General features: G+C 39.6%; 1 protein-coding gene across 5 annotated transcripts in view; it reads right to left on the reverse strand.

Annotated features, from left to right (window-relative positions):
• The window catches only part of si:dkey-246g23.2 (solute carrier family 66 member 2), a 58,302-nt gene that overhangs the window by 7,034 nt on the left and 27,677 nt on the right, over positions 1 to 23,591 (reverse strand). For 2 of the 5 annotated variants that reach the window (XM_046394693.1, XM_046394692.1), the window contains exons 4-5: positions 23,059 to 23,275; positions 4,895 to 8,591 (exon numbers count right to left, since the gene is read on the reverse strand). In XM_046394693.1, coding sequence (XP_046250649.1) covers positions 8,417 to 8,591; positions 23,059 to 23,275 — 392 coding nt within the window. In that variant the 3' untranslated portion in view covers positions 4,895 to 8,416. The other 3 variants (XM_046394695.1, XM_046394696.1, XM_046394694.1) reach the window with 3 other exon arrangements.

Raw genomic sequence — 23,591 nt, forward strand, 5'->3', positions numbered from 1 at the left:
GACAGGGCATCCTCACGGAGGAAAATGTTTCTGTCTCTTCAGTTACAGTGGTTACAGGAGGCTCAAACAAAGCATTTCTATTGCGAAACACTGCAGCAGCAGCATCCCATCTGCACAATAACTCGTATCGCGGTCAGCGCATACAGCTTCATTTATAGATTGTCTCAGCTGTATGCATGTCCTTTCCATTTTGTCTGTGGTGAGATGTATGACCTGTGATGCTCTGCACTGATCTCTGCTGCGCTGCTGACTCCATGGTTGGAGTCACAGGCCAGATGAGACCATCCATCAGAGGAGTTTGATCTTCATCCTGCTGGGTCGCTCCCTCCTCTTCATGCTGTGTGAGGCTGCACTGAGCCCCCACACCATCTGCCTGCTTCAAGCCTCGTTTACTTCTGCTTTGCTTAAAGTGGAAAATAAATACCTACATCAAGTGTTCCTTTTTTTTCTTTAGTAAATGAACTTTAAAAGCAACTAAAATGAGGGATATCTAGCTGCTTGCTTGGTTGCTTTCATGTTATGGCACACAGTTTTATTTTTCTTTATTTACTGCTTATTACGTGTCTTTCCAGGTGGCAAACTCACTGATGGAAACGAACCCACTGATTAATATTGGTCATTCTGAGCAGATCTCTCTTTTTTTCTTTTAAGGGTAGGGGTTTGATTTCAGGATACATGGAAATAACTCAAGGCAACTAAGCTGTAGTATTTCAGAGTATTTTGATCAACTAATTTAGTTGTTGAGTAATTGATCAGAAAATGCTGAACAATATCAGTATTCTAAACATTTTCAAAAAAACTTTTCAAAAACTCAAGAGGAAATTTTCAAATGTCTTGTTTAGTCCGACGAACAGTCCAAAATCCATGGATATCAGTTTATTATGAAGGGAGACAACCAATAACCATTAAAAAGAGCACATCAATTATCAAATGTTTTGTTGATAATACCTCTATTTCTATATCTATAGATGAATCAATTAATTAACAATTTGTTTTAGCTCAAAGAAAGAAAAATTAAACAAATAATCCAAAAAAGTCCAATATTTACATTTAGCTTCCCCCCCCATCTCCACCAAAATAATAATAATACTAATAAAAATAATCCAGCTGTTTGGCTGCTAAACTGTTATCTGCTCCGCTAAGTACCCCAGCTTGTCATAAACTTTGTCTGACTGCTGTTTGGTGCTGGACAGGTAGAACACATTGGGTTTGTTTGAGTTTTTTCACCAAACCAAAACAAATTAATCTATTGTTAAAGAGGCAGCCCACTTTATAAATACACATTTTTCTTACCTGTTGTATTATTTACCCCTCTACGTTGTTTTTGCGTGAGTTGCAGAGTTTTGGAGATATTGTAGAGATAACTTCCTTCTCTTGAATATAACAGAACTAGATGGCACATGGAAAAAATCAGTTCAAATGAGAGGCTAGCTAAATTAACTAACTAAGCTAGTTAACATTACAAATCAGTCAAGGAGAATGCCCTAATGTTCACATCCAGCCCCATTACGAGCCTCTTGTTCCTAAATACATGGATCCTTCTATGCAGTGACACCATGTAATGCGGTAAAGAAAATAGTTCCTACATGAAACTCCTCACAACAAGGTCTGTGGATTATCTTGACTAACTTGGTCAAGATTCCTGGAAAGAGATATTGTTGTTGTGTTCTTCATATTTATTTATTTATTGGTTCTTTGAGGACCAGGAAGTGCCATCTAGTTCCATTATATTGAAGGCAGACGTCTCTAAAGTTAATATCTCCAAAACTCGGCAGCTGACACTAAAAACAATCTAGATGGACAAACAGTACAACAGGTAAAAATGCCTTTTTGATGTTGGGGTGAACTGGCTTTTTAATATAAAAACTACAATTAGTGCAGTGTTGAACGTAACAGCTGCAAGTGCAACCTGAAGACATGAAGTCCCTATGCAAGACTTTATGTAAAATACTTTTAAAATCTAAAGTAAAGGCCTCAAATTAGATATTTTATACATTCTTATACATTGGTTCAGCATCCAAATCTGATAAAGCCATGAAGAGTTTTTAAAATGCATTGTGAACAAATTGAAAACATATCTTTTATGCCCCCGAATTCTCAAACATCTGAATTTTTTAAGATACCTGAGCCTTCCTTGCACTTTGTCCCTCTGGGTACATTTTTCTTCTCTTGCCTTCAGCACCTTTCTCTTCTCAGTAGTCTGCGACCTCAGAAAAAACTCATCCATCTAGAGTTTGATCCTGTCCCACTGTTCCCAGCCTGCCATTACATGCCTGGGAGGGTTGAATGTCCCGGACCGTGGGACCATGAGACTGTTCCAAGCCCAGAGCCATCTGGTTCTGCTACATTTCCCAAAAGCATATTATTTGAGTCTTTCCCTCTTGTGACATGTACTTAGGTTGTGACTTGTGCTTCCATTGTTTACCCTTACACTTTCTCTCTTATGCTGGCATTTACTTCAGTAATGGAACTTGCATAGTTTTGTACTTTGTTGTCTTCATTTTAGTGCTCCATCTTATGCCCGTGAGGCAAAGACACATCACTGCATTGGAAGACCATCTGGTTGTCAACTTCCCAAAAATATCTTTTTTTCTTTGTTTGTCCTACCTTCTCTCATCAGAGCATCTCCTCCTCTATGTACCGCTTCATCCACTTTGAGCATTAATGTTTTTATTAGTTTTGATGACAAAATATGAGATTAATTTCTCTAGTGTTCTCCAGCTTTTAGAGCAGCTCTGCTGCTTACCTGGGCTCATTAATATGAGAGCGCCTGCCTGCCCCAGGCTCGGATTCCAAAAAACAAAATGACTTTGATCTCTCTTTCTAGCTCACTTCTAGGCTCATTTTTTCCTTTTAACTAGTGTTGATTTTGCCTTCATTAAAGGGGGAAAATGGATGGCCATATGTCTACTTTGATAACTGAGGTGCTGGCAAAACAAAAGCTTTTTAATAACTGTAGCTGTCAGTGGAAACATGGCTAAGAGATGGATGTCCATTTTCCAAGTTGGCCATATTGGGATTAAACTGAATTGATGTTAGAGTGACTTTTCAAAACATACAAAACTGGGTGCTGATCATAGTGTATAAGTGTATGTAGTCTAATTATTGGAAAGGAGTAATAAAAAAAACAGCTGTACATAGCAGTTTGGAGGCAAATCAAGTTTATTTTTTGGATAAAGCTGTATTACATCAACGTGTCAGCTACTGTTGAGGAGGCAGTTAGGAGCGAAATGTTTGATGTTTGGTTGCATTAGATTACAATGTGACAGAGAATAAATGAAAGCTACGGTCTGATTTCTCTGTAACATTAACTATTTGTGATTTAAGCAGCTACAGGGAACTTGCATTTTTTTTTGTTGATTTTGGTGGCCCCTGTAGACAAAAGCAGTATGGGCAATCTTCTGTCATAAAGCTCTTAATTATTTGTTTTGGCATTGAGTACATGACATATTTTGAATACTATTTTCCCTTTTTAAACAGCTACCTGCAGGGTGAATAGCAATGATAATGTAATTTGATGAGAAGGAAACAATGTAAACTTGCTTTAGTACATTTCATACACCTGGGTTATATGTAAGCTTTCAGCTAACAGATTTGGTAGTTTTGTAAGTTTAGTGGTAATTTGCAATTAATTCGTAAATTATCAATATTTCCTATTAATATACATAGTAATCGACCAAAAGTAAGATGTACCTTGGTAGTGCTTGACTCACTTCAAATTAGTGAGAAAACTAAAGACAAAAGCATAAATCTCTCAAGTGAAACATCCAAAGCTTTTTGAATTTAAGGCGGGTTCATATGGGACCACATTCTTTCACAGCATGATGACATATCATCACTATTAAACGGAACAGGACAGGTCAGTGCAGCACAGCGTAGACACGAAGCGCAGGTGGACTATTTTAGCCCACCTCATCTATCATTAAAACAAGCCACAGTATAGGCAGACATGTCACATGATCAGTTGATGGATGGGCAGACAGGAAGGCAGACAATGGCAGGCAGACAGATGGGTCCTTTATGAGTAAGTTTTAATATGATGCATCTGAATATTTCACAGGCAGAGTCGTGGGTCTTTGTTGGCTGAACAGAACAGTATGATACTGGTACCGGTACAACATATAACTGTCAGGTGCACAGAGAGGCTGTAGTCAACTTACTATTATGGATATAGTCAGGATATGACTATAGTGAAGGCAACAACAGGTGCAGCACAGTTTGTCCTTGTCCAACTCATCTATAAACCATAGACAGCCTCCCTTCATCTGCTGTATGCATTTTAATATTTAACTATTTATACTGCAGTGTTTCTGTGCACTGCTGTCTGTCAGTTGTCTTGACTGAGATGGTAAATGCATGTGTGTGTGCTGATGCATTAGCCAGAGGGGATTAAAGTCTTGAAGCATTAGACATCTTAATTAACCCCACTCATCATCCCCACCCCCTACCTCGTGTGTCCAGCAGCAGACACAGTCAGGCTCTGTCTCAATCTTTTTCAAGATTTATTTAGTGCCCAGGTCTCTGTATTTTCAGACAGGGGAATTCAAGGTTTTCCCAGGACAATTCTCTCTTTCTCTCTCTCACACACACAGCTCTGTATGATGCAATGGGAACTTTATAAACAAAGGATTTATATACAGGTGTATAAAAGCATATTTTTATCCTTACATTATTCAGGTCTAATGTTCTTGGTTGAGCTGGCACAAGCAAAGGGTTCGCATGAGGTTTCAGATCAGATTTTGGGTAGAGATCCTGTTTATATCCAGCTGTAAGTCACAGCAGGGCTCAGATCTGATTGTTTTTTCTTTTTCAATATCAGCGTCAAACTTTTTCTTCTTAACGTGCTCCAAAACATCTATTCAATTCAAATCAGAAACAAAGCAAGACCACATCCTGAAATATAAATAGTTTATATCTGAGAAAAAACCATGACAAACATTTCACATACATATCATGAGAGAGTAATCATTGTTGCGGACAGTAATGTTTGGGAGTACTTTTTGTAAATGTGACGCCACTAGTGTGAACTGTCACAGACCTTTACATCCTAACCATCAGAGTTACATAATATTTAACTGAGCAATTTATCTTGGAGCATTTAAAAATACTTTAAAGGTAACAACAACCTTTGGTTTCAGAGATCCTGTAAATACAACAAACATTAAAACAGTAACTAAAATTCACACAAATCCTTTTAAGGCTTCTGTTTGTTGTCACAACTGATCTTTTCATGATACACATGAAATACATATTTTGCATCTGGTAGAAATAACAATCCAACCCTCCTCAGAAATGACAAACCATCTGTTTATCAGTGTTGTAGCGGTGAGGCAACAAGTATGTTCACCAGAATGTGAACTTGGTTGAGGGATTATCACAACCAGGCTGTGTGTGTGTGTGTGTGTGTTAATCTATCCGACTGTCCTTCAGAAGAGAAGGCTACAGGGAGCCAAAATATTAAACTAAATCCGGTGAAGGAGCCTCTGCTGAGAGAGACAATGAAAAGATATACATCAGCCGATAAGAGCATATAGCATGCATGAAATAATATGATTGCAATATAACTGCAGTGTGCAGGAGGCTGGAGATAAGATACCTGCAGCTTACAATATCGCTAAAAGATTGTAATGTAAGATAATCGGAATCGCAGAATGAATGTACCCACGAGGAGAGAATTATACAGTGGGAGGTCACAGAACAGAGCCGACAGGCTGCAGTAAATAGTGAGATGCATCAGTGAAGTACACAATCCCAGGATATTCAAACATCCCCAGTGAGTTAGGTTTGTTGTTTTCATATGTACACATACATACGCATATAGACACAAACATGATAAAAAAAAAAAAAAAAAAGAGGGAAGTGGCCTGTGACTGCCTTCAGTCGCTGATAATAATAAACTTTCAATGAAACTATGAACCTTAAAGCAATAGTTTGCCACTTAGGGAAATATATGTAATGCATATTCATTGTCCTGCAGAAAGATAGATGAGAAGATTAATGACACTGTCCTATCTGGGTGGCAAAAGCTCCAGCTCACAGACAGTTAGCTTAGCTTAGCTTAGCATAAAAAGTTGAAACCGCTAGCCTAGCTCTGTCCAACTGTGACAATATCCATCTACATGAGTCATACTTATTATGAGTTATGAGTCATACTATCTATTGGTCAGGACCAGTAGATACCTGGAGACTCTGTCAACCAGCTGAGGGGTTCTGATATGTGGATTTTTTTTGCCTTTGGAGTTTAGAATTCAGTTTTTTAAAATTATCTTTCATATATTTGTTTTACATCCTGACCACTCAGACACACTGGCAGCTGCAGGAAGAGGTTGTCTGCACGCTGCATACCAGAATTACTGCAGTGTGTAATTTAAACACGATGTTCACTGAGGAGAAACTGAAAACAGTTACAGATTAACAAAACAGCTGCTAAGTTAAAAAGGTGACTGAAAGTCTAAATAAGCAGGTGCAGTGGCTTAATTAAATCATGGCTAGGGGAAAGAAAAATAAACCTGTGCTGACTACTGATTGGATGCTGATTTTATTTACCTTGCAGTGCTTTTCTCAAAGGAAACTGTCAACAAACAAGTGAAAAAATAGAATTTGTTTTGAGACTATATTGTTAGATTAGTGTTTTGATTATAAACAGATATTCTGAATAAAACTGTTTGTGTGTTTTGAAAGGCTGGAATGGATGAATAAGGTTTTAATGTTTCTCTATGGCATGCAAACTGCCCTCTGTTTAATGGGGCATTTCAGGGTGAATGATGATGCTTCAAAGTCGTTTACTACTTTAGGTCGCCCATCTAGGAATTATTAAACATTCAGTGAAAAGGAAAATAATTATTCTAATCCAAGGGACTACATGAAAATGATTTGGAGAGTCAAAAAGGGTAGGGTATTCCAAGTTTTCTTTTGACTAAATGTTGTCTGTTATATAATGGACAGTCAGATATACAGTTGATGTTAGTGAAGTTAAAATGTCATCTCATTTTATTTTATTTTTTTCTCATATTTAGACTCTGCGGTCTGGTAAAAAGTACTACTACTGCTCTCTGAACCCTCCTGTGTGCACTGGAGGCTATAGTACACTTCAATAACAATATCAAATTTTAAATTGGACTACACAACTTAACAAAGTACCAGTTAAAAACTGTTCAATATTATTTTTGAGATATTGAGGAGGGTTTGGCAGTTCTGTTCAATTCAAGGGGAGGATCCAAAGAAAACATTCATCAACCGAAACCCGGAGGCTAACTTAAACCTGAGAACACTAGGAAACCAGTTTCACCAGGTGAGGAAAAGGAGCCATTTAAATCCATATATTTTAACTTAAAGTCTTTCTTGCTGTGGCGTGTGAGCACTAGAAGCATCCAATAAAAGATGAAGGTAAAACATAACTTAATTTTAACCATCACTTGTTCATGATGCTTATGATGTCATGTTTCACTGTTATTGTCTTAAAGAACAAAAGTACTTTTTAAAAAAACAAAAAACACATCACAAAATCAGCACGTGATGAGACACTAAAAACAAGTAATGGGTTGATAACATGCACGGTAGAATGACAATGCCACAAATATTCAGTACTACTGCTACATTAAGTTACATAATTTGACCTGAAGTATCACGTGTTCTTTGGTGTCTACAAAAGATTCTGTGGCTGAGGTACAGTCCAAAGCACTGAACAAAACCACATTGTTTTTCATATACCTTATGGAAGACCTGCATTACTTTTCGATTAAACGAGGAAGCAAGTCATAACACACAGACTGATGTCCTATATAGTTACCATTACTATGTGTACATTCTATAGCCTGGATGCCAATGGCAAAAATCAATTTCAGCTGCACAGAAACACTGGTGAGCATGCACGCACAAACACGCACACATATCATGAGAACAGTCCAGTGAAGTGTGGAGTGTGAAGTGGGAAACTCATCAGTCAGGCAAGAGATTCCAGTGCAGGGCTACCGGTGCAGGACTGGTTGTTACAGCTGCCATTACAGCAGTAGAGATCTGCTGTTAGTGAGCTGCCAGCATGAGTTATGTTTCCCTCTTAAAGTTTCCATGTCCACTACACATTAGGAGCCAAGTGCAGTTCAATGCAGAGCAAATAAATAGCATAAAATGCTAAAAATGCACCAAAATATTTCCTTATATTACTAAAAGTTTAAAGTCCAAGTCATTGTGTTATTAGTAATTTGATCAAGGCTAAAACTGATTTTTAATTGTACTTCAAGGTGATTTTTTGTTCAAGGCTGAAAACTGACAAAGACAAAAAAAAAATTATACTGACTTTGGTTTTCTCTGTGTTCTTGATGCTTAATACCTCCCCTGATAGTTGCATCAGCTTTGCAGCTAATTATATATACAAAAAGCGTGACACATTTTGCACGAGCCCTGAAGGCAGTCATGTTCAACCTAGCTTGGCCCGTATGTCTTGGCTGTAAAAAATGACCTGCAGCAAGATAGCCACGTCGATTAGGATCTGAACTAAACCACAAGCCCAGAACTGAGCTGGGCTTTCATTCATCACAAAGTAGGTGGTCTTGAAGACATCTCCGGCCGTCCAGAGCAGCACCATCTTCACACTGGAGCAATGGAGACACAGAGGGACACGGTAAAGGTGTGAGGACAGACAGAAATAAGGAGAAATTAAAACAACGTTCTGCTTCCTTTCTGCATTCAGCTGCAAACATTTATCTGATTTCTCAGATTTTATTTTGGTCATGATTTAGTTCCTCCTACATAAGAATGGGGAGGCGGTTAAAAAATATCAATGAACTGGGTGAAATAAACTACCAGTTGATCACAGCAAGCAAGAGACACTGAAAAGAAGCACTGACAAAGACTGCCCGTCTGCGAGTCGTAGAGGCTGAGAAGAAAGACCTTGAAGGCACCGTCATGCCAGCAGCCTGATGCCAACACAACACCCCATTTTTTTACTCCTCCACTCGTCACTTTCTGTTATTCCTCGCTTGTGCTGTTCCTTCTCACCCCTCGCTTTGCAATTTTTGCTTCTGTTTCGACTCATTTACCATGTTACTTTAACTCTTACCCTTCACAGTCTCTGCCCTCACTCCACCTACTCTCCCTCCCACCCTCTTCTATTCTCTATTCTTGCTCTCTGGACAGTGAAGTCCCATAGGTATCAATGTAATATGAGTACATTCTTTTCTATTAGGGATGACTGGGTCTGGGGACAGAGCAAGACCATCAGTCATCAATGAAACATACTGTAAGGGTCAGCGGGGTCAGGGAGAAAGGAAACGAGAGAGATGGAGACAGAGAGCCTGCAGAGGACAGCATTTATCAAGCATGCAGTGTGAGAGACAGGGCTAAGACAGCAAGCCCACCAGAGAGCAAGAGAGGGACCTCTGTGAGATAGCTATGGATGATGAGTGTGTATGAGGGTAGAGCCAGCCTAATGACTATGGGGACAGCTGTCCTGTACTATCCTTGCACTCTCCTTGCAGAGTCATGTCAAACTCCTAACTCTCCCCTGAGCTCCCTTCTGGCCCTGATGAGAAACTGAATCATTTGTGGCAAACAATTCTGCCCTGGCATGGAAATGAGAAAATTGTTATCCAACATATCTGGGTATGTATGAGACCTGTAATGATCCAAGCTGAACGTCAAGCTGGACACATCAGATCTGCACTGAGTAATAAACTGAGTAATTACCTGTCACAAAATGGACTGACTGTCACTTTTTTTGAGGGGGGGGCAGAGGCTGTAGGGGAAGTTGTTAAAACTATTTAAAGTTTATAACTTTTCTATCAGTGTCGGTACTGGAAATTTGTTCAAAATGGATGGGCTCTAAAATGGGTTTGTAATACCCTCCGTCATCCCAATGGACACACAGACAGTTACTGAGATGTTGGTATCTACTTAGACAATAATGTGATTTAAGATAAGATAGGCCTTTATTAGTCTCACACTAGGGAAATTCACAGTATTTATTTAAGTACTCCATTAATTATTCTGTGACTCGGTACACTATTACTCCATGTTTTGATGCAACAGTGTAACGTACAGAGAGTTAAGATCTCAGAACACTCATTGCTGAGAGTTTTGACAGGTCATTGCAATTGGACCAATGAAAGAAAGACAGCCAGGCTAACTAACAGCACTTTCCAAGTGGAGCTTCTACTATTATAGATGTCAGTCAGCTCAGAGGCTTCAAACTGAAGCTATTTTCACAAACTGGAAAAATGTGAACAACAGCTGCACTTTTGTAAGAAGAAATAACATTTCTTTCTTCCAAACCTAAAGTGAATATATGAGCAAGAAAATCCACCTTTGATCAGTACACCCAGATGTTTTGCTGCTTACTTGGTTGGGCACGACCAGCCTGGAGGCTGGTAGCAAAACCTCTGTTGCTGTATAAAATACACGAGTGAATCCGTTTGAGTGTCTTTGTGACTCTGCTCTACTTGTGCTGATCTACCCTGACTGTGAGATGAGAAAATAAAAAAAAGCCAAAGACAAAGCCAGTCAGCTTCAGTCAACACACAGCTCCTCGCTTCTTCCCTCTTTGGTCCAACTGATCCTGCCACCTGCAATTTAACCACCTCAGGCTTCAGCAACAAATCAAACCATTTTCACCACTCCAAAAGGCTGGCCAGCACAACAGCACATTGTTAACAGCAGATCTGAGTCTCAATGACGTGTTCTGCTCCCCTTACAATTCAAACTTTTGGGGTAAAAACTCCGATATTTGATTGAACTGCTCTAAAAGTAAGTATGCTAAAGGTTTTAAAATCATCATGCACTTACTTCTCCCTCTCTAAGCTGCCAGTATTCTCACAGGAAAATCCTTGCATTTTATTCCACTGAAGTTTTTTTTTTCCTCAGAGAGAACCCTTTGTTGAACTTCAGATTTCGTGTTTCATCTGTCTCCTTTCACTGTGCCACTTTCTTCTTTTCTCCATTGTCCCACTGTCATCTTTACTTACATTGTCTCTGTCATTGTCTTTACTCTGCTCCTCTTTTCTATAAAAATGAATAAAAATCAGTGATATTTATCAGCTTCTACACTGAACCATAATAAAGTCAAATAATAAAGTTGCATTTCAACGGAAACAGTAAACTAGCTTGTTGTTTGTGTGGAGGTGTACTAGATTCAAAATGATGGAATCAAGATAACTTTAGACATTTTCTATTCAAAATACAAACTAATGTTTGAACTTGCAGTAAAAGCTAAATCTAATCAAGTCAAATTCAAAATTCCTATAAGTCCAAGAGAACACGCCTTGTACTGCTGTGGAGTTGTGCATTAACTTTGTAGAATATGACTCCCCAGTAACATCGCCTTTTCAGTCAAATGAGGCAGTATATAAGTGACAGGGTGATTTTAGATCAGATGTGCCAGAGTGATCACTTTGTGCCACTGATGTGTATAAAGATGGATGACTTCCTCCTACTGTACATATGACCCCAAAATATCCTGAATTCAAGCACTGCTATCTCACAGTGGTCTCATCATTTGGGATTAATTTGCACTATGTAACTTTACAAATCTCAGTAGTACTAGAAGAAATAGATTAGACTGGGCATGGATTCAAAGGTGGTTTGAGCTACAAACTAGTAAATAATGTGAAGAAGAGAAAGAAGAAGCAGAAAAACAGATCCATAAAAAAAAACAGATCCATAAAAATGATGATACATGATCCAAAATCCATGATTTTTCTACCATAAAAATGCACCTTTAAACTCTCATTTGACTCTGACTAACCTTCACCCCCTCCCTCCTTTCACCTTCCTTGACCCTCCCAAATTCTCTGCTCCGCCCTTTGGCTAATTTCTTTGCTCAAGAGACGGCAACCCTCCCTAACGAGGATGAGTCACTAACAATTTAATTAAGGAGTCCGGGTGATCTGCACAAAAACAGTCTCTACAGCAGCGCAGTGGAATGGAGACAAAACACCAGTTTAAGGTCGTTCATCCTTAGAAAGAACACACACACATGCGTACACACACATTTCCCACATTTTACAGACTGTTTGTCATGCTAGTCTCATGTAGCTCCATCTGGCTGTGATACCATTAATCGTGGGACGTGTGTCTCAGCTGACAGGTGATGAAAGACACTCAGAACAAACAATTGAACTTGGTCCTGAGTGAGGCTTTGAGTGTCCACAGGGAGAGGGAGTTATTATGGTATTGATTGGGAATATTGACTGACTGACTACCTCACTCTCTCTCTCACACACACACACACACGTTCTTGCACTCAAACTTCAATCAGCATGTGTGCCAGCTTGCTTTCGTTTGCACCAAAAACAGCAAATGCAAACCGTGAAATTGCTCCTTTGCTCCACGTTCTCATCAAAGCATACGCACACACAAACACACTGATGCCCACACATGAACTCACGCTGACTCAATTCAGTTTCTCGTGGATTACTACTGACCTGACAGCTTCATCTGAACCAAGGGGCAAGAGGTGAGAGAGGAAGGGGTGAAATGGTGATGGGATGGAAAGGAAAAGATGAGAGCTCTCTGAGCTGGACGAGGGAGGCTGGAAGTAAAAGGAAAATGATGAGAGATGGATGGCGATACGGCTGGCCAGGGGGACGATAAATCTAGAGAGGGGTGGGGAACGAAGCCACCCTGATGGAGAGCTGGAAAGTGACAGGACAGGGGAGAGTGATGGAGAAAGCGAGAGGGGGGTCAGATTGCGCACTGTGCAGTATGTGGGCCAGCCAGTAATTGTGCTTTATATTGAACGAGTGCTGTCAGGCCAGCTATTAGCTCCTCTAAGCGGCTGGAGAGGATGAATGAAACACTACTACAGGAAACAGGGCTGAGTGACATTTAGAAAGAGAGACAGAGACATGACAGACAGAGAGAGAGAGATAGAATGTCGTGTGCAATTTAATGATTACACGACCCAAATATTTGCAAAGTGGCCTGATGCATTTTTAAATGTCACTTCGCTAAAGAGCATCTTATAGCAGACCTAAACCCAATGTAAAGCACATCCTCTTACACGTAAGTTCTATAATTCCTTTGTACTAGCTGTGTGTTACAATAGCAGAACACAAAATTCTGTTTTTGTAAAATCCTCTAAACCCAGTGATGATAGTTCTGAATGTTTTATGCAAACATAAGCTGTGGATGTGTGCTTAGTGCTAACTGGGCTAGCCACTTAACAACAGCTGCCACGTCGTTCTTATGTTCAGGGGCTACTTCTCACTGTTGTGAGTGTGTGCTTCATGCGATTAGTTGTTGAGCAAGCCTGTTGCTGTTGCTGCAGGAACAGTCATCATTTGAAACAACTGGACGACCCCACATGCACATGGGAAACATAATACATATCCCTGACACCAGTTTCATGTTATTCTACTGATCCAAAATTGCTGTCAGTAATGCACAAAAAATGGAACACTGTTCCAAGGAAAACACCAAGGAAAAAAATGACTCCTCCTCCTAGCTTTTTTTTAAAAACTACTTTCTAAATGCTATATGAGAAAGGAAGTGCATTTGCTTGATCTCAACGTTACACACAGTGTGTTTTGCTGAGCTACATAACAATTAATCGATAAAATGCTAAAATGATCGACAGTTACAATAATCAGAAGGTGCTTTGCAGGCTAGCAAACACAAAAGATGAAACAACAATTTAATATATTGTAACAGTAGGGACCAGAAGGCTAGCAGGGTGTCTGTTAGTACAGCAGGTTAATTTATTGCAGCAGATATACCTTAGAACAGGTACTTGATTACGTTTACTCTATTCTGTGTCCTCCTCATACCTTTTGACCTCTCTGAAAATTGCCCAGTGCCCTTAACTCCCTTACCCCAACCCTCTACTGGTTTATATGTATACCAATATGTCTCTCTCATTGTATTCACCCCCCCACACCCAGCCTGCTAAATCTTCATCCTCAGCCCTCCTTCCCTCCTCCGTCTCTACTTCTGTCAACTGCTGTCTCGTTATCTTCTTGTCCCAGCTTCCTCTGCTGCCTTTCACCTTGTCCACTGCCCAAGGGACCAATGGATGGATGGATGTTGGGATGATGAATAGCCAAGTGGAGAGAAAAAAGCCTGAGAGCAGACTGCTATCATGGTTTTGCACCCATGCATAAGTTTGGATCATATGTGCAAAATTTATGATTGCAATCTCGAATACAAATGTGAAGGTGACCTTGTAGTAGAGAAAAAGTTGTCATGCAACTTTTACAGAAACAGTGTGGACTAAAATCACTGCCATTTAAAGCTGAGACATGCTGGGTGTACTGGTTACACTAACTCAAATAAAAACAGTAATAACTGTTTGATTTTGGGAGACTACCATTCAAAAGATTGAAATCACCTGTTATGTTGATAGTTTTCTTCTTTTCTTCAATAATGGCTATTTTCACATAGATAATAATAGTACCATGCAGACACCAAATACATCATTTATATTTCTTTTTCAAAGATTGGACCCGGGAGAAAAATAATCAAATATAAACTTTTTAAACTTGAGCAGCCTGATACACAAATACCCTTGATTTTGAAGCCACAAAGGCCACAATTACGCTCTAAATATTTTCCTTGGGTCCTCTGCAGTCTGCTGAGTGGTTATTTTGATTAGGTTCAAATTGTGATTTGTCAGTCCATGGTATGTTCTGATAACGTTCCAATAGGCCTGGGAGGCATAGTAACACCCCATACAGAAGCAATAAATAAAATGGATTCTCAGACTTAGACTTGCACTTAAATAACTGATAAACATCTGCCACCAGTGTGTAGAGGGATAGCGCCATAGCAGGTAATTTTATGTTAATTGCCCAGTTATATTAGCTTCAAAGACCTTCAATCATCTCTTCTGTCTCTTTGCACGCACACGCATCAACCATGCATTTGTGCATGGACTTAATGTGTGTACATGTTTGTGAATCTTTATATACACATGTGCGCCCACACATGAGGGTGTGTGTGAGGTGATTTAGCAGCAGGAGTGTAGCTCTCCCTGAGGGGGGGCAGATAGAGAGACGAAAATCAAAGGGCCCAGCGAGAGAGAAGCCGAGCTGCTCTTAACCCACTAACTATGAATTATGCATGTTGATCGATTGCACACAGGCAAACAACGAAAAGTTCCCAACCTGCCAGAAAAAGATGGATTCTACTTCACCAAATGGAGTGGGAGGTGGTGGGGAGGTGAGGAGAAGAAGGAGTATCACACAGAGTTTGCCTAAGGATATTTTAGCAACTTTTTAGGAAAACATAAACAAGCCAGAATAGATGAGATGGCCTGTTGTTGATGACTATTTCAGTATGTTTGTTACATCTATAATCTTATGTAATGTAAAAGAGTGCTCGATTTGTCCTAACAAATCTTAAATAAAAAATCAGTTGTGCTTGCTTACAGAAAGCAAAAAAACATTCTGCAAGGCTACACAATCTTCTTAAGGGAATTTTAATAAGAAATTGGAAAAGAAAATCCATTGACTTATGATACCCTTTGAATTCCTGACAGGAACATTTCGAACGCAGCCCGTCTTCAGTGTGCATAGTTTGGGAAATAATACACACTATAGTGTCTGACTGCTGTCACTTAGGGAAACAGTGACAAAAAGTCTACATGGTATGCAATGGATAAAACATAATTTATTGAATAGTCAACAGGAAGACAAAAAGAAAATTAGAGGAAAATTTTACTGATGAGCTTGAGGTGATTCACATTATGATCGCACATGTTAAAGTGAAGAGAAACAAAGGACCGATGTTAAGTCATTATGATCCCATTACATGTTTGATTACAAGGATAACCTTGTGGTGCCTGCAGTGCATGTCTAAGTAAGACAATTATTTACATGCTATGGAAGAGCTCTGTCCAAAATGTGTGTGCCACAAATTCATCACAGGAAGTCAGCGTCTACAGTATTTCTATTGGTCTGACATCTTTCTAGATATACTTGTGCTGTTCAAGACAAGACAACAGCTCAAGACTACAGCTTCATGCACTGGTTGAACATGTTCCTTTTATCTACCACCATTTAATAACAGAAAAAATGTTTTTATTTGTATTAAAATCCACATAGTGAGACACAACTGGGGGATAAAAGTGCCGGATTCATTTAAGTCGGGCCCTACTTGGTTAGAGGGTGGATTTGGCTTATTCCGGTATATCTCACAGATTCTCGATCAGGTTGGGATTTGGGGCGTCTGCAGGACCTTGCTGTGGTCCTTGAGACATTCCTGAGCTGTTTTCGAAAAGTGACGTAGTTCATTGTTCAGCTGGGGGGTGGCTGCTGCTCACAGGAACAGCAGTTGCTATGCTATTGCACAGTAAACAGATGATTAATGTTATTCATTTCACCTGTCAGCAGTTTTAATGCTGTGGCTGGTAAGTGTAAATTAAGATTCTGTGACTGCATTGCCTATTTCTCTTGCCTCAAACATTTTTACAGGTTTCACATTTTATTGTACTGTAACATGAGATTGTTGATGGGTTCAATAGGGTTCAGATGTTTTGGTTATATCCATCTTTCATCACTCATCATCCATCACTTTATTTATATGCACAGTATCAAGTCAAAATGTCATGAGATGTCACACCCCACCATTGTTGTATTCAAAACAGTGTTGCAGCTAACGATCATTGCCAATTGCATTTCTGATTTTTAAAAAAAATATATAGTTAGTCTAACAAATTACTTCCCACAGCTCCAGGTGACATCTTCAGATTGCTTGCTGGATTTGACAAACAGATCCAAACCCATGATATGGAATTTACAAGGACACAAAACAGAGAAACGCCACGGCTTTATCGACTTCAAGTTGCCAGTTTTCCTAACTGTGGATACTTTTTTATTTCTGAACCTACTCAGCATCTACTATATCAACTACTTGTTGGCTTTTAATTTTTTATGACCAAATATCTTCAAAACTAATAACATGTTGAGAATTCTCTACCATACTTTGTGGCTGGTGCTACTTAGCAAATACTAGCATGCTACCACACTAAAATGGTGAACATGGTAATATTTCATTATATCTGCTGTCAGCATTTCCACTGTGATCATGTTGATGTTCTTCATTAATAAAGTCTTGATGACAACTACCTTGAATTATAATATGTATTTCTATTCTATAATTCACAAATCTGCACATACAAAAATTGCATGTCCTGGTCATTGTTCCTGACAACACTATTCAGAACTCCAACAAGAGTTTGGTCTAAATTTTGATCCTAATACGTTTGTACTTACATTAATTCAATTTTGAATGGAGGATTTCGTCTTGAAACATAATATTCGTAAACTGTGGTATTGCTACCCAGTACAAGAGCACGAAGTACTTCTTCCACTTCTGGCAGCCACTGTCCTCATTCCCACCTTCCAGATGTGCGCCCTTTTTTAGACTCACAACTCTGGTTCACGGGTCACAGAGTGCCTGGAGGTCATTATAGTGTCTACATGATATTCTCTGGGGCCAGACTGTCAAGGTACTGGTCCTTTGTCTGAAATGTCGGCAAACTAATCGTGAGAGAAATGTGGATCCATCAGTGGGTTGTTACTGAAAGGGACATGGCAATAGGACCACCATTTGCGCTTGAAAGCTGTTGCTCAGAAATGAGAGCATGAAACAAGCTGCGAGCTGTGAAGGTGCCAGTGAGAGTAAAGGAAAAAGGCCCAGCAGAGGTTGTACTTTCTGCGACAGCTGAAGAAGTTCAATCTGCCTCAGGTGCTGCCATCTTTTACATCTCCATTGTCCATCGTCCAGTCTGTTCTCTGCACTTCAATCACTGTCTGCTTTGGATCGGCCCCCAAACAGGACAGGAACAGACAGCAACAGATAATCAGGTCTGCAGGAAAAATCATCGGGGCCGACCTGCCCTCCATTCAGGACTAATACCAGTCCAGGGTCAAAAAACAGGCAGGAAGCATCACTGCAGACCCCTCACACCCTGCACACAAACTGTTTGATCTGCTTCCCTCTGGTAGGCGTTACAGAGCTCTGTATGCCAAGACCACCAGACACAAAAACAGTTTCTTCCCCCAGGCTGTCTCCCTGATCTCCACCTGCCATTGCATGAACCATCGCACTGTTTGCACTAAGTGTACATATATTTATATCTTCTTTTTTTCTTTTTGTAAATACTTTATTTTTATTATTATTATTTTCTATTTTTTATTTTTTGTATTTTGTATGGTGCACAGGAGAGAGAGAAATACAGAGTCAAATTCCTTGTATGGTCACATGTACTTGGCAAATAAAGCTGATTCTGATGGGATAGGAGCTGAATGTGCAAAACACAGAAAACAGTGGGACAGGCGTTAATCTATTCTTTTTGCTGGGCTGAATGTTGGTGGTTTGACGACTCTTGTCACGTGCATGCAGAGAACAGTACATTGTATTGTCAAACACGGAGAAGAAAAGCAGAGGAGCCGTCTAAAGAAGGGAAACTAACAGAGGTAGAGAAGTATCCGTTGAGAAGGGAAGCATTACTGTTTTACTGCATGCTTTCAGTCAGTGTGACAGACATAACGCCACCGTCAGTGTCCCCTCCACTGTCACTGAGTGACATTGCGAGGGTTTGCTGCTTTGTCGCAGAGCTAGGAGAGGAGAAATGGAGAGGAGGCAAAATAGATAAAGTTTAATGAGAGGGAAGAGAAAAACAGGCAGGCTCCCCAGGCAGCCAAGCAGAGAGCGCTGAGCAATCACTCACACGCAAAACTCATTGTTGTTTATATAAACAAATCACAACTTTACCATTCAGTTGTAGCTTCCACTCGATTAATCAGTGCTTTCAAATGTCAAGCAGGCGACAGCATCAATCAGAACCCAAATGCCGTCTGGTAAAAACCAGGCATGTCCGTCAGTCGGTGTTTGTTGAATAGCAGTTACTGATTTTTTTTTTTAAATAATATGAAGCCACTGAAATGAGCTAATAAGCTAAGCTAAGAGCTAAATGTGCAAAACAATGAATCAAATTTGTAGTTTGGTTCCCTCAGTCCACACCACCGTTTTATTGTTTTGTTTTTTTGGTTTTTTTTTTGTTTTCTTTTTTATATACAGTAGTGTAACTGAGAGCAACTCTCTCTTTTGTAGAAGTACACTTTTAACATTGACAAAATTACACACCAGATTTGGACAGCTGGACGAATATATACAAGGGCAAGAGAAATAAGGGGAAAAGAGTGCTGCTCTTTTGATTTCCCAATCCCAAATTGTCCCAATCTGTGGATCAAACTGACATATAAGTGAAACCATGAGGCTAGAAATAAACGCAGCTAAGTTTTGGATGTAACTCCTCAGGATCCCCCATTCAGGAAAGATATTTTTTTATCATATTTCTATACCTCATCCAGTCCTGCCACTCTCCCTCTCGCATGTCAATAATGACCAAAGAAGTTTAGTTATGCTGAGTGAGACTGAATGTGCATGTTTATTTCTCTTTCTCTCTATAATTGTCTGTATGGTTTTCCACAACATGCGTCTCTTTGAAGAGGATGGTTTGGACCTGGAAAAGGTGAGCAATCCTTGATGAAATGGATCCATATGCTCATCATCATCACACCTCCGTAATAGGACTCAGGGGAATCTGACTGAACAACAACAAGTAATTGTTTCACATGGGATAACATGAGAGGAAGTGTAGATTATGTGCTGCATCATCACATCTGGAAAACACCTTGTTCAAGCTTAACTGAACAAACTGTAGAATCTAGTACACATAATGAAGGTCAAAAGATCTGAAACATGTTATACACCGAGAGACAGAAGTGCTGAACAGGCTGTTTCAACCCAGCAGGGTCATTCATCTAATTAGGCCACAGAGATCATTAGAGAGGTTAGGAAATATTCATGTTGAAATTGCAGTATGTTCTGGAAAGACTCATTTGGTACTATGAAGTATTTTCCAACAACTGTGCTGCTTTTAGTGACTTGTATTACCATTGTAAATTATACCACATTCCTGAGTATGCAGGGACTTTGCCATAGGGCTGAGTTCAGTGAGTCGATGTTCCTCACTCAATCATCAGTCATCCCAGAGACCAAATTTAGTGTTATTACGTAGTTAATCTTTGCTGTGATATACACTCTGAGTTGAACGAGTGTTCACAGGAAGTCCAGGTGTACACCCTGAAGACACTTTATGTGAAACGGGGTATATTAATGTGAAAGATGTGTTGACATTCAAGCTGTAAATCAACTATACTGCAGCATCTTTAGGTATACTACTGTGTTACTTAATGACTGCAAAGCCTATTTAAACTCACTTTTTGTGTTGTGTGTCCCTTTATTGTGTGTACATTTTCCTACGCATGTGTATCAGTATAAAAGCTACTGTGACAACACAGAGTGACAGCTTGTGTATATATGCAGAGCAAAAACTTCAGTGTGGAGAATATATAGTAGGTGACACCTGTGTCACTTGTTTGCAGTGAAAAGTATTGTCTCTCAAGGGAAAAACAGGCAAGCCACATTCATGAAGCCCTTCTAACTTTCTTGTATTTGTATACTTTGGAGAATCACAGCATACTAGGACAGAATAACAATGATAAAGAAAAATAACAGAGATTAACAAGTTGAAAGAGGAGAAGCTGATAAGTGAGTAGTGCATCTGCAAAAGTCAAACTGTAAACTAAAAGTCACAGACAGGAAATGAGCAATTCATTCATCAATTAGTTGGCTAAAGAAAAACAAAGAGTATTTTCAATGTCAGTATTCTAACTGATCAGTCATTTTTGCTTGACATGTCATCTGCATGGTTCTAGGGATGGTCAAGTCAGTCAGACTGCCCAATATCTCAACAAAAAGAAATGTCTACAGAAGTTCATGTCATATTCAGGATGAACTGTCATTTAGCGACAAGTGAAAATACTAATCCAATTTGGTTTATGACCAAAGGCCTGCAAAACTAATGAGATTCCCATCAAGAGCAGCTGTACATTGTGTTTTGTGCCAGTTCAATATAGCACAGTAAACATTATACCTCCCAAACCACACAGGGATAGGCAATGGATTTGTGGTGGAGTAGAACTAACTAGATATGGTTGGGCTAATTTCTACGCATAGCACTGTCTGCAACCAAACTGCTGTAGAGGGTTTGGACTCTCCTTTTCTGGAATCGTCCAAGATGAGAGGTGCAGGGATACTCACAAGACACCAGCTCAGTGCCCTGTGTTGGAATTTTCCCCAATCATTAGGAAGGCTCTGACTGTTGTTTGTGCTTTTGCAATGAATGGCAATACACAGTACCCAACTTTCTTGGAATCACTGGGTGGTGAAGGGATACTGCCTAAAAACTCTGTAGTTCTGCTGAGGGACTTCAGTGCTCACACAGGCAACAGTGAAGACACCTTGAGGTAGTGCCTGATCTGAACATTGTTGTCGAACTGTGCTAGGCATGGATTGGCCATAGCCAACATCATGTTCGAGCATAAGGTAGTTCAGAAGTGTACTTGTGACCAGATGGTTTATGGTTATGCCATCAGACCTGTGGCTATTTATTTCTTGGATACTTGGCTGAAGGGAGGAGCAGAGCTGTCAACTGATCACCACCTAGTGGTGAGTTGGATCACATGATGGGCAAGGCTGCTGGACAGACCTGGTAAGCCCAAATGTGTTAGCGGATGGATGTTAGCGTAGTCACTGACAACATGTAAACATCCATTAAGCTCAAAGAAAGTAAAACCTAGCGGAGTTGCTAGCATGGCTGCAGACTTTGGGTCTTGTTCAAGCATCAATGCTAATCATTCTCTGAAAGATTTGCTCCTACTCTTTATCTCCTATCTGCTACTCTTTATCTTAGGCTACAGCAAACTGAAAATCTTTCAGCTTTGGACTGTTTGTCAGACAAAATAAGCAACCTTGAAGTTCAAGACCTTGAACTTGAGGAAATTATGATAAGCATTTTCCATCATTTGCTTACATTTAATAGACCAAATAATTACTCAATAAAGTGAGAAAATAATCCGGAGATTAAGCAATAACGAAAAGATTCATTGGAAGCAGCCCGACAAAACATATTTGTGATTGTGCACTTGGGTATGAAGAATTTTCCCTCGGGGATAAACAAAGGAATTCTGATTCTGAAAAAAAAAAAAAAAAAAAAATCTAAGTAAAGAATTGAAACAAAAAAATAATCTTTTCAATCCTGGGGAGAGTTGCACATTTCATCATAATTTCTGGGTGACTTCTACATGCATACACACACAAACACTGTTTGTATGATTTTTGTAGTGATGACAGACAAGAGACATAATGAGGAAATAATGATCATAATTAGTATGAGGTTCTGTGCCATTAGGGGTGTAATTGATCTCGCAGTCCTCTACTTGGGAGGCTAATCAGTATACACATTGACCTTTGCTTACTCTGATATAATCTTAACAAGCAAAAGCATTCACCATGCAAGCTAAGCTTTTTGACTGCCGTCTTCTGTCACCCAGTGTTTGCTCTCTCTGTTCAAGGTGACCTTAAATCTTATGTGGGTACAGTTATGTTGTGAAACATTGCTCTCTTCCTGTTTCACTCTCAACATACTCCAAGGCCTGAAAACAACCTTTTTATTTTACCTTGACTCTTCATGTATTTGATTCTTCCTGATGTTTGTGCCACTTACTTCTACAAGCACTTGCTTCCACAAATAAAATGGGGTCAATAACCAAAGAAATAATCGATCATTACAAGAATAAACCTTGGAAATTACCTTAACTGTGGCATGTACTGTTGAGAACATTTCTTTGAAAGGATATGACACTTCATTTAACATGTAATAATCAATTGTAGTGGAAAGATCGTTGATTTTTTATGGTGTACTGTTTTCTATTGTCATCACCACTTTTTTCCTGTTTTTTTCCTACTTAGTTTTCTGTTATTTGTGCAGTTCAAACATGAGGTCTAAGCTGTTTTTAATGCAGCCTCTAATGATTATAAATGACCTTATTAGCATATTTTGTTTGTGTGAATATAAATTACTTGCACTCCCTGACCATTTAGGTTAATGAGTATATTTTCCACGCAGTGTTAGTGGGCACTACTAAAGTCCTGTGGGAGTGAGCTTTCTGCAATGCTCTGCTTGCAGTACCTGTGCAGTGTGTGTGTGTGTTGTACCTCATGCCTTTGGTGGAGTGACTGTGGAAGTTTTTGAACAGTTGCGGGAGGCCCAGCATGGCCTCAAACATCAGAGCCAGGGAACCCAGGGTCTCCACATACACAGCAGAGTCCAGCAGCAGCAAAGTGACGACTGCACACAGCACAGTGAAGCCAAAGCAGAAGAGCAGGTAGTCCTCAAATGCGCTCCACTTCCAGAAGTAGTCAATGTTCAAGTCTGGAGAGGGGAAAGAACAAAGCAGAGAGACAATTTAACTTTTACTCAATAACTGTCATCCGTGTTGTTTATAGCATGGAAAAGCTAAACTGAACAGATGTGACAAGATTGGGAAATAGTGTGCGAGGATTTAAAGAAAAGAAAGCAGACAGAGGAAGAAAAAGGAGAGATGATTGAGTAAAGAGGCAGAGTAAGAGTGAGGAAGTGTGTGTGTATGTGTGTGTTTCGTGATTGAGGGTGGGGGGTTGCTCACAGTATGTAGAAATGGAAAGAGAAGAGCATTAATAGGATAGGTGGAGATTGAGATTCGAAGGGT

The sequence above is a fragment of the Scatophagus argus genome, chromosome 7 (assembly GCF_020382885.2).
Source record: "Scatophagus argus isolate fScaArg1 chromosome 7, fScaArg1.pri, whole genome shotgun sequence".
Lineage (NCBI taxonomy): Eukaryota > Metazoa > Chordata > Actinopteri > Scatophagidae > Scatophagus > Scatophagus argus.